This window comes from Geotrypetes seraphini, chromosome 1 (genome assembly GCF_902459505.1).
Source record: "Geotrypetes seraphini chromosome 1, aGeoSer1.1, whole genome shotgun sequence".
Classification (NCBI taxonomy): Eukaryota; Metazoa; Chordata; class Amphibia; order Gymnophiona; family Dermophiidae; genus Geotrypetes; species Geotrypetes seraphini.
This window is the reverse complement of record NC_047084.1, coordinates 174880823-174893842: the sequence shown is the minus strand read 5'-3', so window position 1 is coordinate 174893842 and position 13020 is coordinate 174880823. Positions and strand designations below refer to the sequence as shown.

The 13020-nt window shown below is 42.4% G+C and overlaps 1 protein-coding gene across 1 annotated transcript in view; it reads right to left on the bottom strand.

Moving 5' to 3' along the window:
- CPE (carboxypeptidase E) overlaps positions 1–13020 on the bottom strand; it is a 139095-nt gene that overhangs the window by 67909 nt on the left and 58166 nt on the right. Inside the window, exons 3-4 of the mRNA XM_033941901.1 lie at positions 3987–4154; positions 175–292 (exon numbers count right to left, since the gene is read on the bottom strand). Of these exons, the coding sequence (XP_033797792.1) occupies positions 175–292; positions 3987–4154 (286 nt within the window). The remainder of the gene's footprint in view (positions 1–174; positions 293–3986; positions 4155–13020) is intronic.

The following is a 13020-nucleotide window of genomic DNA, read 5'->3' as shown; positions in this document are numbered from 1 at the left end:
CCTGAGTTACAGAATACCAAGTTGATTTTTTTCTACTTCTGTACCCATGTTGAAAACCACTAAAATTTCAATATTACTGTCCCTATTTCATTTACAGAAAATATGAGGAGGGGATAGGCAATACAAATATGATACCATGTTGACTTTAAATCAAAGATCTTAAGTAATATTTACCACTGCGAGTCTCATCATAGGGGTAATTTGCAACCAGGTCTCCTCCATGAAGGTTGGCTGAGAGGACAAAGGGAATATCAATAATCCAGTAAATGACAGCCTTAGTCTCAGGTGCAAGCTGCAGAAAGATATGGCAGTATTAGTACCTGTATGTAAACCGCTTTGAATGTATTTGTAAAACTACAAAAAGGCGGTACACAAGTCCCAGTCCCTTTCCCTAATATTGTACACCATGAACCAACTTTGCCTTGGACTATATTATTTTCTATCGACAGCCTCACAGGGCCGGAAGGAAGGCAGGAAGTTCTGCAGTCTGAAAATACTTTATAATAGTGTGGCAGCTGCATTAAAAAATAACAAAAAGAAGCAGAAAATGAGGTAATTTTATAGCCATTTCCATATGTGGACGAACGACCTCTTATAAAATCGAATTGGGCATTAAAGTATGCACCATGATATGATATAATGTACTTTGCCAATGGGTATGTACAGGGGCAACGTTTGGGCAAAATGGAGGAGTTTGTTTTCGCTACCTGTTGCTGGATTGAATAAACTCTCGTTGTGATCTCCAGTGGCTATTGTCTTGTTTTGTGTCTCCGCGTTCCCCCAACATACCTTAATCTACACATGTACGTACCTTTACTTATACCTGCTCCCAAGCAGTTGTAGGTGAAACTGCCTACATTTATAGTCTGTTTTCTGCCAGACACACTAACATTTTACAAAGCAGCTAAATAGATGCCCATCCATAATGCCCTGTAGACCAGTGGTTCTTAAACCTGTCCTGGGGGGACCTCCAGACAGTTGGGTTTTCAAGATATCCCAAATGAATATGCATGAGACAGATTTGCATGCCTGTCACCTCTATTATAAGCAAGGCAGGTTTAAGAACCACTGCAGTAGACTCTTAATATACTGTATGCTGCTTCTAGAAGGTTTATGACTCCGTCAAATACACACAAATAGGAGCTAAATAAACTCAAGAATTTTCCACTTGAGTGATTATGAAAAGGTATACTTCAACAAAATGAAATAATCACTCATAAGTAAATTCCAACCGAAGCAGTTTCAGTATTGCTTATATGTCTTGGTAGCTTTTTGTGCTCAGAATCATGAAGACAATAACTGGGACATAAGCCCCGACACTACTGTCTCACCACCCAATCATCGCATCTTAAAGCACCATCTGTAGATGACATAAATGTTTAAATTGAATGATTTAAGGTGCCAAAAAAGGCAAAGCTACTTCTTCATCTGTATACGTTAAACCATGGATGGTGACTTATCTTATAGTTTGCGGGTGTCAGGTTCCGACGTGACACGTTTCACATCTGCTTCAGGGAACCCACAGGATAGCGAGAAGTTTTTACTTATGGGCAGTGTAGACTCACTAAAGAAACACTTTACACTTTGCCGATTAAACTAGCATTCTTCGGCTTCCTCCTCTGATGGCTTCCTCCCTCCTCTGTCAGTTACTATCAGAGGAGGAAGCTGAAGAATGCTAGTTTAATCGGCAAAGTGTAAAGTGTTTCTTTAGTGAGTCTACACTGCCCATAAGTAAAAACTTCTCGCTATCCTGTGGGTTCCCTGAAGCAGATGTGAAACGTGTCACGTCGGAACCTGACACCCGCAAACTATAAGATAAGTCACCATCCATGGTTTAACGTATACAGATGAAGAAGTAGCTTTGCCTTTTTTGGCACCTTAAATCATTCAATTTAAACATTTATGTCATCTACAGATGGTGCTTTAAGATGCGATGATTGGGTGGTGAGACAGTAGTGTCGGGGCTTATGTCCCAGTTATTGTCTTCATGATTCTGAGCACAAAAAGCTACCAAGACATATAAGCAATACTGAAACTGCTTCGGTTGGGATTTACTTATGAGTGATTATTTCATTTTGTTCTAGAAAGTTTATGGCATGATTTAGTTACACTGCAAGCAAATCTCAATAGATACAAAAAAAAAAAAAATCTATGTTAGGAAAATGGCTACAAGCTCCTTTGGGTGGCCATCAAATTGTATGATTGCTGTAGCAAAATGGCATCTTGGACATAGCTAATTTTTAATGAAAAGGACCGTCAGAAAGAATAGAAACTTTCATACCCTCCATGTGTAGGACAGAATGAATTCTGAATCTTTAGGATCTAAGGCCCTGATGCACAAAAGCTCTGACACCATGGTAAAAAATACTGCGGTGGGAACATTTTTTTGTTTGGTTTTTTTTTTTTTTTTTACTAGCGATGCTCAGCACAGTAGCATGCAAATTATTCGTGCAGAACATCTAAGAACTGTGCCCAGCACTTGCTCAGAAGAGCAATCACTAGGAACAGATCTCGCCCCCCAATCCCTCCTGTCAAAAATGAAAAAATCATGCTCGCCACTGCTGCTCTCCCCGCCGGCTCACACAACAGAAGCATAGCAGCTACTGGCCGCTCCAGAGCAGCCAGAAAATTTTAGCACCGATTATTTGGAGCTGGGGGCAGTTCCCTTTAGTGCATCACAAGGAGAACTCAATAGAATACTAATGAGCTCCTTGTTTAGCATTTACATAGGTTTCTCAGTGGCTGCTACGACCATCAGTAGCAGCCACGGAAAACCCTTTTCTGCATCAGCATGAGAGTTTCCTTGCAAGTAAGACTGGCTAAAACCAGTCTTACTTGAAGGAAACCTTTTGTGCATCAGGGCCTAAGTCCTTAAGCACCAATGTTTAACTACCTCATTATACATAAGTACTAGTGCACACTATGCTAAAAGTGCTAAACTGGAAGCCTATAATTTTCTTTCTAACCATGCTACAGTTTCTGTTTAAAATAAATAAGAGCCAAAATGTATTAATATGGGTCAATTCTAAAGTGCTCCTCCACATCGGGGAGGATTTTCTTGGATCGACTGTATAGGATCACACTCCAGTACTAAGAGAAGGGGGGGGGGGGAAGTGTGGCACAGTGTGGTTAAAGCTACAGCCTCGGCACCCTGAGGTTGTGGGTTCAAACCCACACTGTTCCTTGTGACCCTGGGCAAGTCACTTAATCCCCCCCTCATTGCCCCAGGTACATTAGATAGATTGCGAACCCACCGGACAAGACAGGGAAAACTACTTGAGTACCTGAATAAATTCATGTAAACCATTCTGAGCTCCCCTACAAGTCAGGGTTGACTAGAAAATTCCCCAATATCAAACTTCACTGCTCCTGTAAGAATCTGAACTCCAATATCTCTGGTTCTCTAAAAGACAAGACTCCCCCCTCCACATACACACAACAAAGATGTCACGCACTTTACAAGGCTTTGTGCTACTTCTGTGCCCTTGCATTTACAAAGTAGTACTATGCAAAGTTTCTTCCGCTGCTTAAATGACTTGGGTCTCTACCATTCTAGTCATGAGCAATTTTAAAGGGCAGCTTGCAAACATACCCAAGTCTACCAAAATATACAAAAGAATATAAGAATTGCCGCTGCTGGGTCAGACCAGTGGTCCATCGTGCCCAGCAGTCCGCTCCTGCGACGGCCCAAATTGAGTCTAGCCTTACCTGCGCACATTATGGTTCAGCAGGAACTTGTCTAACTTTGTCTTGAATCCCTAGAGGGTGTTTTCCCCTATAACAGCCTCCGGAAGAGCGTTCCAGTTTTCTACCTCTCTCTGGGTGAAGAAGAACTTCCTTACATTTGTACGGAATCTATTCCCTTTTAACTTTAGAGAGTGCCCTCTCATTCTCCCTACCTTGGAGAGGGTGAACAACCTTTCTTTATCTACTAAGTATATTCCCATTAATAGCATTGGGAGAAGAAAACGCAGACAGATGTTCACCTTTGAGTTCTCATCTACAGCTTTCTTCAGGTTCTGCAATAGGTGATTGTTCGGCCCTCCATCTCGCTCATTGATGTAGGCAATCCGATCCAGGTCAGGGAAGTTTCTGTTCAGGTCTATTCCCTGGGCATTGCTCCGACCGACAAACCAATCTTTCATGTCACCAGGCTGAAAGAAAACTAAGGCCTTAGTATTATACAGTATGCTACCAGTAGACCAGACTAAAATGTAAAAATACCAAAAATATATAATACAACAACAACAACTATTTATTATTTCAATAGTGCTACCAGGCGCACATAGTGCTACCCATTGTTCATGTAAGAAAGGTGATTTTGAGCTGGCAGCATGTTGCCCATCCAATGCCAGCGTTCAACACGGATATTCAATGCCAGGCCAATTCCAGTGACTGGCGTTGAATATCCAGGATTTTTTTTTTAGCCACCTCTAACTTAATCAGACAACTGGCCAGTGCTGAATATTCGCTGCTAGCTGGCTAAGTCGTGCGACATAACTGGGACCCATGAATATTCAGCAGAGAACCATTTATCTCCTGCTGAATATTAGCTGTTAGCCAGCTAATCCTATTTAACCAGCCAGGAGATGTTCCTGCTAGGCTAAATAGTGCTGAATATTGAGGAGAATGGGTTTTCTGAATTGTAGGTCGGGCTGTTAATAAAGGCACCATTACTCATCTCCACCACCCTGTCCTCCCCCCCCCCCCTCCGCCTGTGGTAACCAACATTTCTCTTTGTCACTCTCTACCACCAGCACCACAACCAACCACCTGGCATGACCAGATCTCTCTTTTTACTTCTCTTCATGGTTTTGGCGCTGGGTCAGTGTGGAGCCTTGAGCATCTATTCATGTTCAAAGTCTTCAGTATCTGTGCATGCTGAAAGCCCCACACGGTCCATGAGAAAAAGTAAAAAGAGAAATCTGGTCATCGTGAGGGGGTGGAGAGTGGAGGAGAGCAATGCTGGTTATTTCAAATTCTGGGGGATGGGGAAATCTATTATTGAAAGAATCTAAATTTGGCTTTTAAGAAGAATTTTACAGGGTTTTTCGATGCTGAAACAGGGCTATTGTTAGAAACAATACAGTGCATCCTACTTCAGCAGTCAATGTTTAACCCAAATAATTTAGGAGGAAGGAGTGGCCTAGTGGTTGTAGGTTCAAATCCCATGCTGCTCCTTGTCTCTGGGCAAGCCACTCAATCCTCCATTGCCCCAAGTAAATTAGATAGAGTGTGAGCCCACCGGGACAGACAGGGGAAATGCTTGAGTATCTGATTGCAAACCACTTAGATAACTTTGAGAGGCGGCTTAAAAATACCTAAAATAAATAAATAGTAGTAACTCCAACCATCAATAAAATCTGTGCACCTCAATTTGAATTCCTAAGTTAGGTGCCAAGTACTGGAAGTGAACACTTAACTTAGGGGCCCCTTTTACTAAGTTGTGGCAACAAAGTGGTCTTGACACAGAAACACCCCCTGACATGCCCCCTTCCCCCCCAAATAGAATACCTTTTTAGTGCATGGTCAGTGCATGCTGAATTTGCACTTGCCGCAGAATGCCTGCGCACGTCCCACAGAACATCATCTTAAACTGCACTGGGCACATAGGGCCAAATTATGCAGAGGTGCTTACATTAGGTGTTGCTAGGCACTCTAATCGAGGACCCCTAGCAACGCCTAACTTTGGAATCCATGCTCAACCTTTTTTTTAATTGGCGTGGTAATTGACTGCGCCAGTTTTCAGCCAATCAAAGACTAACATTAAAATAACCAATTAAGAGTTTGGCGCCAAACTCTTAGGACGCCTACCAATGCCTACCCTCTGAAGCCTAATGACGCCTATCTGAAAAGCAGGCATGGTTAGGGGTGGAGGGGTTGACTTAGGCCTAATATGCCGGCGTCTATGTCTAGGACCCCTAGACGTACCTAGGTGCTGCTGGGCGAGATTCTATAAACTGCAACTAGCAGTTGACTGACAATCACACCAAGCGGCACCTACAATGTAGGTGCACTTAAGGCACCATTTATAGAATCTAGCCTATAACATCTATCACAGTTTAGTAAAGGGGTCCCATTGTTCCCAACCTGATTCTTTCCTAGACCTGTATGCTTTTGGGAACCTAGAAAATAAGCTCCTAGAATCTGAGGGGATTGCAGAATCTGAAGCAACATAGCTTTACCAAATGAAAATCCTGCCAAACGAATCTGATTGATCTCTTTGACTAGGTGAAAAAAGAACTGTATAAAGGGCATGCACTAGAGGTAATCTACTTGGATTTCACCAAAGCCCTTGATATGGATCCTCACAGAACACTTGAGGGCTGAACTTAGGACCCAAACTGATAAACTGGATTGGAAACTGGTTGACTGATAGGCGACAGAGGGTAGTGGTAAATGGAATTCACACTAAGGAAAGGAAGGTGAGTAGTGGAGTGCCTTAGGGGTCAGTACTGGGGCCAATTCCATTTAATATATTTGTGAAAGACATTGCTGAAGAGTTAGAAGGAAATTTTTTCCTTTTTGTTGATGACATGAAGATAGCTAATAGAGTGTTTACCCTAGAGCAGGGGTGTCAAAGTCCCTTCTTGAGGGCCACAATCCAGTTGGGTTTTCAGAATTTCCCCAATAAATATGCATGAGATCTATTTACATGCACTGCTTTCATTGTATGCTAATAGATCTCATGCATATTCATTGGGGAAATCCTGAAAACCCGACTGGATTGCGGCCCTCGAGGAGGGACTTTGACACCCCTGCCCTAGAGGGAGTAGAAACCGTGAGAAGAAATCTTCAAAAATCAGAATGGTCAAAGGTCTGGTAGTTAAAATTTAATGCATAGAAGTGTAAAGTGATGTAGTTAGGGGGTGCAGAAATCCATAGGAGATGTACGAGGAGATAGTAGGAGAGAGATTGGCCTTTACGTACAGTGACCAAGAAAAAATCACCCAAGATGACATTACAGGTAGGATATTTGCAGCTGAGATTGTCGTATAGTTTGAAACCGATGCTGCAGGCTTATGATTTTCGTACCGTAGTGCAAGCCCTCATTTTAAATAAGGCGGATTATTGTAACGCTTTGTATTTGGGGGTTGTGAAGGTAAAGATGAGAGCATTGCAGTTATTTTTGAATTCTGCAGCACGGTTGATTACTGTGCTTCGGGAATAGCTCAATATAACACCGATTCTTAAATGATTGCATTGATTATCAATTCAACATAGGGTGCAATACAAAGTATTATTGATAGTGCATCGGGTAGTGTATCATGTATCTCCTGTTGTATTGAAGAGATGGTTTGAAATCTATCACCCACGGAGAACTTTGAGATCTGAAACAAGCATGCAGTTAAATTCTAACAAGAGCAGGTCTATTGTACATTCAAGGATTGGTTATGCTTTGGTGTCTGTGAAGGGGGTGAAGCTTTGGAACACTCTGGCTGGATGGAACCTTGTGGTTATCTACATCCAGGTTAGGCTTTAAGAAACTATTAAAAACCTACCTGCTTATCAATGCGTTTATGTGATGGGGTTTGACTGTGGTTGAGAAGTTGACATATAGTATGTCAAGGACTTGGTTTGCATACCCTGATGTTATTTCAAGTTATGTAGGACTTGCCTTTATGATTACTAAGTTTGTATAGTCAAATTTTTATGTATGTTTTAAATGTATACCGCGTAGGATATATGCGGTATATAAACTTTTTAAATAAATAAATGACAGAGATGTACCAGATATTGGACTCCATGACACAAGCAAGATCACTGCTAACTGCTTCCTGTAGTCTATGTTCTTACAGTGAGCACATTCAAGACTTGTAATGCGAAGAGATCATTGTATAAAATCTCTAGATCAGGGATCTCAAAGTCCCTCCTTGAGGGACGCAATCCAGTCGGGTTTTCAGGATTTCCCCAATGAACATGCATCAAAAGCAGCGCATACACATCGATCTCATGCATATTCATTAGGGAAAACCTGAAAACCCAACTGGATTGCAGCCCTCAAGGAGGGACTTTGAGACCCCTGCTCTAGATGCAAGCATTTTAAACATGATCTTGGGGGCGGGGGCACAGATTACAGGAAGCAGTTTGCAGCACCTCCAATAGCTGATATGTCTAGTTAGGGTTGCCATATTTGGAGACTCACAAATCCGGATACAAGGAACTGCCCCATTCCATCCAAATCCACACCTCAGTCCTCCTCCAGCTCCGCCCCGTTCTGCCCCCAGTCCCGCCCCCTCAAAGCCTCATCAACTTCCCCGACGAGCTCCGGCCACATCTAGAGGGCCTCGAGCATGCGCAGATGTTTGTGACATCATCCATGCATGCTCAGAGGCCCTCCAGACACGGCCGGAGCTCGTTGGGGCTTTCCAAAACTCGGACAAACTGTGGGTTTTGGAAAGTCCGTCCGGGAACCTGGACAGTCCTCTAAAAAGAGGACATGTCCGGGTTTTCCCACATGTCTGGTAACCCTATGTCTAGTAGTTGTACAAGTAGTTTTGGGCCTGACCAAAGAAGGAAGGGAACATCAGGAGGCAGGAAAGCAAGGGAATGGCAATAGACAGATGCCAGGTATAGAGATTGCACTTACTATTTAGTTTGCATTCTTGCAAGCTGAGAGAAGCATTTCACCTTATTCTGACCCTCAGAACTGTGTTCCTGTTAATGTATCCGGTAATGGAATTTCCTAGCAGTACAAAATTTTCTGCTTTGAGCGATTTTGTTTCTGTTAAGAATCTCTGCATCTCTGGCACTATCTCTGATTCCATTCCAGAAGCACCAATTCTCCAGTGCAGTAAAGACATTTTGTAGGGACAAATTTGGGATACAGCATGGTTAGGCTTAAAAGAAGTCCGGATTTACCCGGACATGCCCCTTTTAGTTTCTGGAATGGAGGGAGTTTGTCCAGGTTTTGGACTCGCTGTCTCCAGTCTGGCCCCCCACCTGGAACTCAAGTATGGCCGAGTCTCCCCTGTCCAGTGCTGCAATTTCAAATGCTAATGCCAGCAGCATTAACAATTTGATCCTGTTGCCATCAGCGTGCGCTGGAAGCCTTCGCTCTGCCATGTTTCACCTATGCAGGAACAGGAAGTGCTACCGGCACAGGACGATGGCAGCAGGATCGTGTCGCTAATGTTGCCGGATGCCCGAAATTTTGAAATTGCAGCGTCAGAGGGCATTCCTATTTGTCTTATTTATTTATATTAAAAATTTATATACCATTTAAAACTAAATGGTTTACATAATTTATATACACAATGTTAAAATGATGACAAAATGAAAGCAAATACATAATAAAATATACATATTATAAAATGAAAATACCATAATGTGGATAGTAGTCATAGATAATTCATCAATTTTAGCTGAAGTAACTAAAAAAAAGGCATCTATGAATAGCTGTATCTTTAGCCATTTTCTGAACCTACCCTTTTCACAGCAATTTCTTATCTAACCCACTAAGGAGTTCCATTAACTTAACTCCTGCACAGCAGAAAGTCCTTTTACCTGTCTCAATGAATCTTGGATTCACGGACGTCTTGGTTTTAAATGGCAGAGTAAATCTCAGCATATCACATGTGCCTTGAGACCTGTTGTGGTCTGTTTCTGTTTTACACGGATTGTGTTAATAAGCATTAATAAACACGTCCAATGCAAAAAATATATATATACAGTGCTCCCCTGTGAATTTGTGGTCGGCGGTTCATGGTCCCGGTCATTCTTGGTATTTTCGACCACAAATGACCAGGCAGGAGAGGGCAGCTAGAGAGGCAACAGAGGGTAGCCGGAGCGCCGGCGAGTGAAGGAAATCACTCGCTGTATGCTCCAACCACCTCTTCCTGTACTAAAGTTGGGCCTCACCAATCAGGAGCTGTGTGTCAAAGCAGCTCCTGATTGGTGAGGCCCGACTTTAGTACAGGAAGAGGCAGTCAGAGCATACAGTGAGTGATTTCCTTCACTCGCCGGCGCTTCGGCTGCTCTCTTCTGCTGCCCTCTCCTGTCTCCCCTGCCAAAAACCGTACTCGTGGTTTTTTGACATTCGCGGGGGTTCCTGGAATAGAACCCCCGTGAATTTTGGGGGAGTGCTGTATTTATAATAGTTGTTTACTCGACAAAGACTGGAAAATCCCATTCCTCTCATATCCTCTCACCCCTCCCCCAGCCTATCTAGTGCCTTCCTCTCAGTTTTTGAGCCTTTTCTGTATTGACAGCTAAGTGAGACAAACATATATATTTGATTCTACCACAAAAAAAGTACAGAGTTATAGTATCTGTGCAATAAACATACTGATACCACAATGATTTTTGCATTTACATCATATATTCTTTTTCTTTGGCCCGGTTGGGGAGCTGAAGAGATAGAGAGAGAGAGGCTGCACTGGGGGCTAGGAACCAGATTAGTGGAAGGCAGGGGTGGGGCACAGCACTGTGGGTAGGGCGGGGGCAGTGTCAGATGTCCCTTTTTTGACTTAACAAATATGGTAACCCTAGCCATGGTAGTGTTAAAGGTCATAATTTACCCAAGGTCATTTTAACTCAATTTATTTCAACAAAGAATAAAACAACCCAGGAACTATCAGGATGCTTGTCTAGAGGAGAGATTTTCTTTAATTGCAGCTAATTCTTCCTTTTAGTTGATTCAGCTCAAACTGCTGAAAATAAATGGAGCAAGCTTAGACTAGAATAAGGTACCACAGATAGCGGTGTTATTAATCAGGGTCCCCAAGCTCTACCAGCAGGAGAAGTCTTCCACTGGTGGCCTAGCAGTTGTTGAGACTTTCCATGGGCTGCTGGGATACAGGACTTCTGCTGGCAGAGCTTGGAGATCCCCAACAACTCAGGTATATGAGGATCACCCAGGGAGAGGCATACAGGGTGCAAGGCGGGGTTGGGGTGGAGGACAAAATTGTGGCCCTTCCCCACATTTCTTGTTTGACCATTTGCTAGATCTTGTTCTATTTTATTAGCTTTCATATCTTTAGTATGACAAAATTTTTTACAGCAATATGAAATGTGGACACCAGAGGGAGCTCTCGCACTGAGAAATTTTAACAGCCTCCTACATGGATGGTAAGTCTGGTCCAGCAGGCTAAATAGTAAGAACCAAAGATGTAGTACCCGCCCCCCAAAAAAAAAAAATAAAATAAAAAAAGCAAAAGGTTACTGAACAGGATTTCATCTTTTGGTTTTTCCTGTGCTATTTCAACCCCTCTGACTAAAAGAACCATTCTGCTCTTGGAAGTGAGTAGTTTAGGTAGACTACACTGAACCAAGGAAAAGGGTAGCTAATTTTCCAAATTAAAAGCCCAGTTAAAAGTTCATATTTATACTTTCGTATTTAAGTTCATATTTATACTTTCAGTCAGGTCAATCTACTCAGATAAAGGGTATGGAAAACTTCTCATACGCTGACAGATTGGAAATGCTGGGGCTATTCTCCCTGGAAAAGCGGAGACATGATAGAAACCTTCAAAATCATGAAGGGCATAGAGAAGGTAGATGGACAAATTCTTCAGGCTGTGGGGAGCCACAAGTACAAGGGGGCACTTGGAGAAATTGAAAAAGGACAGGTTTGGAACAAATGCTAGGAAGTTATTTTTCACTCAGAGGGTGGTGGACACATGGAACGCGCTCCCGGAGGCTGTGATAGGCCAGAGCACGCTACAGGGGTTCAAGGAGGGTCTAGATAGGTTCCTAAAAGAAAAGGGGATTGAGGGGTACAGATAGAAGTAGAGGTAGCTTATAAGAATAGTCAGAAACCACTTCACAGGTCATGGACCTGATGGGCCGCCGCGGGAGCGGACCGCTGGGCACGATGGACCTCTGGTCTGACCCAGTGGAGGCAACTTCTTATGTTCTTTAAAAACTAGCCTTGCAGTCAGAGGCGTAGCAAATTGGGGGTGTAAAGGGAACAGTCACTAACCCAAATGGATTTTGTATGTGGACTGGCCCTTCAGCCTTTAACTGGTGCTTATTTTACAAATGGCTCCCAAATATCCCATTAAGAGATGTCCTGGGAAATTTAAGCAATGGTTTGACACAGATTTACATAACCAGAAGCGTACAGTAAGACATTTGGAGAGAAAGTGGTTGAAATCCAGAACCAAAGAGGATAGGATCTGTGGCAGAAAGAGGTTCCTAATTATAAACTTTTAATTAAGGAAAAACAGAAAGCTTTTTACTCAGCCAAAGTAGGACTGACTGCCAATAATACAAAAAAAATTATTTCAACTTGTCTCTAATGTTTTTGATGTTTTGAGATTTACACAATCTAATCTAATTATGAGGAAGTCCTTCCTTCAAATGATCTTGCTAACTACTTTAGTTCTAAGATTACATCCCCCAGATCTTCTTGTAAATCTCAGGGGGAATTGGTTCCTGACAATTTCCATTCTCAGAATGATGGTATTCCTGCTGATTTAATCTGGTTTGATGTTGACAAACCGGATTGGAACCAGTTTCTGAAACTATAGCAAATACAGTAAAACCTTGGATTGCAAGTAACTTGGTTTGCAAGACAAGCAAAACATTTGATTAAATTTTAACTTGATATACAAACAATGTCTTGCAATAGAAGTACATACAGTATACACACATCACAACTGAGCCAATGGTTCTTCTCTCTCTGACGCTGCAGGAGTGAAGTGACTGTTCTAAACAAGCGAGGTCTTGCAATACGAGTACATACAGTATACACGCGTCACATCATCACAACTGAGCCAATGGTTCTTCTCTCTCTGACGCTGCAGGAGTGAAGTGACTGTTCTAAACGAGCGAGGTCTTGCAATACGAGTACTTATTAAAGTTTTGGGGTTGTGGAACGAATCGTCTGAGTTTCCATTATTTCCTATGGGGAAATGTGCTTTGATATACGAGTGCTTTGGATTACAAGCATGCTTCTGGAACAAATTATGCTCGCAAACCAAGGTTTTACTATATTCTAATTCTTACTGTGTTTTGGAACATTGTATTCCACTTTTAATGAAAAAGGCCTCACTGAATTTTAAGAGGGATCTTTTC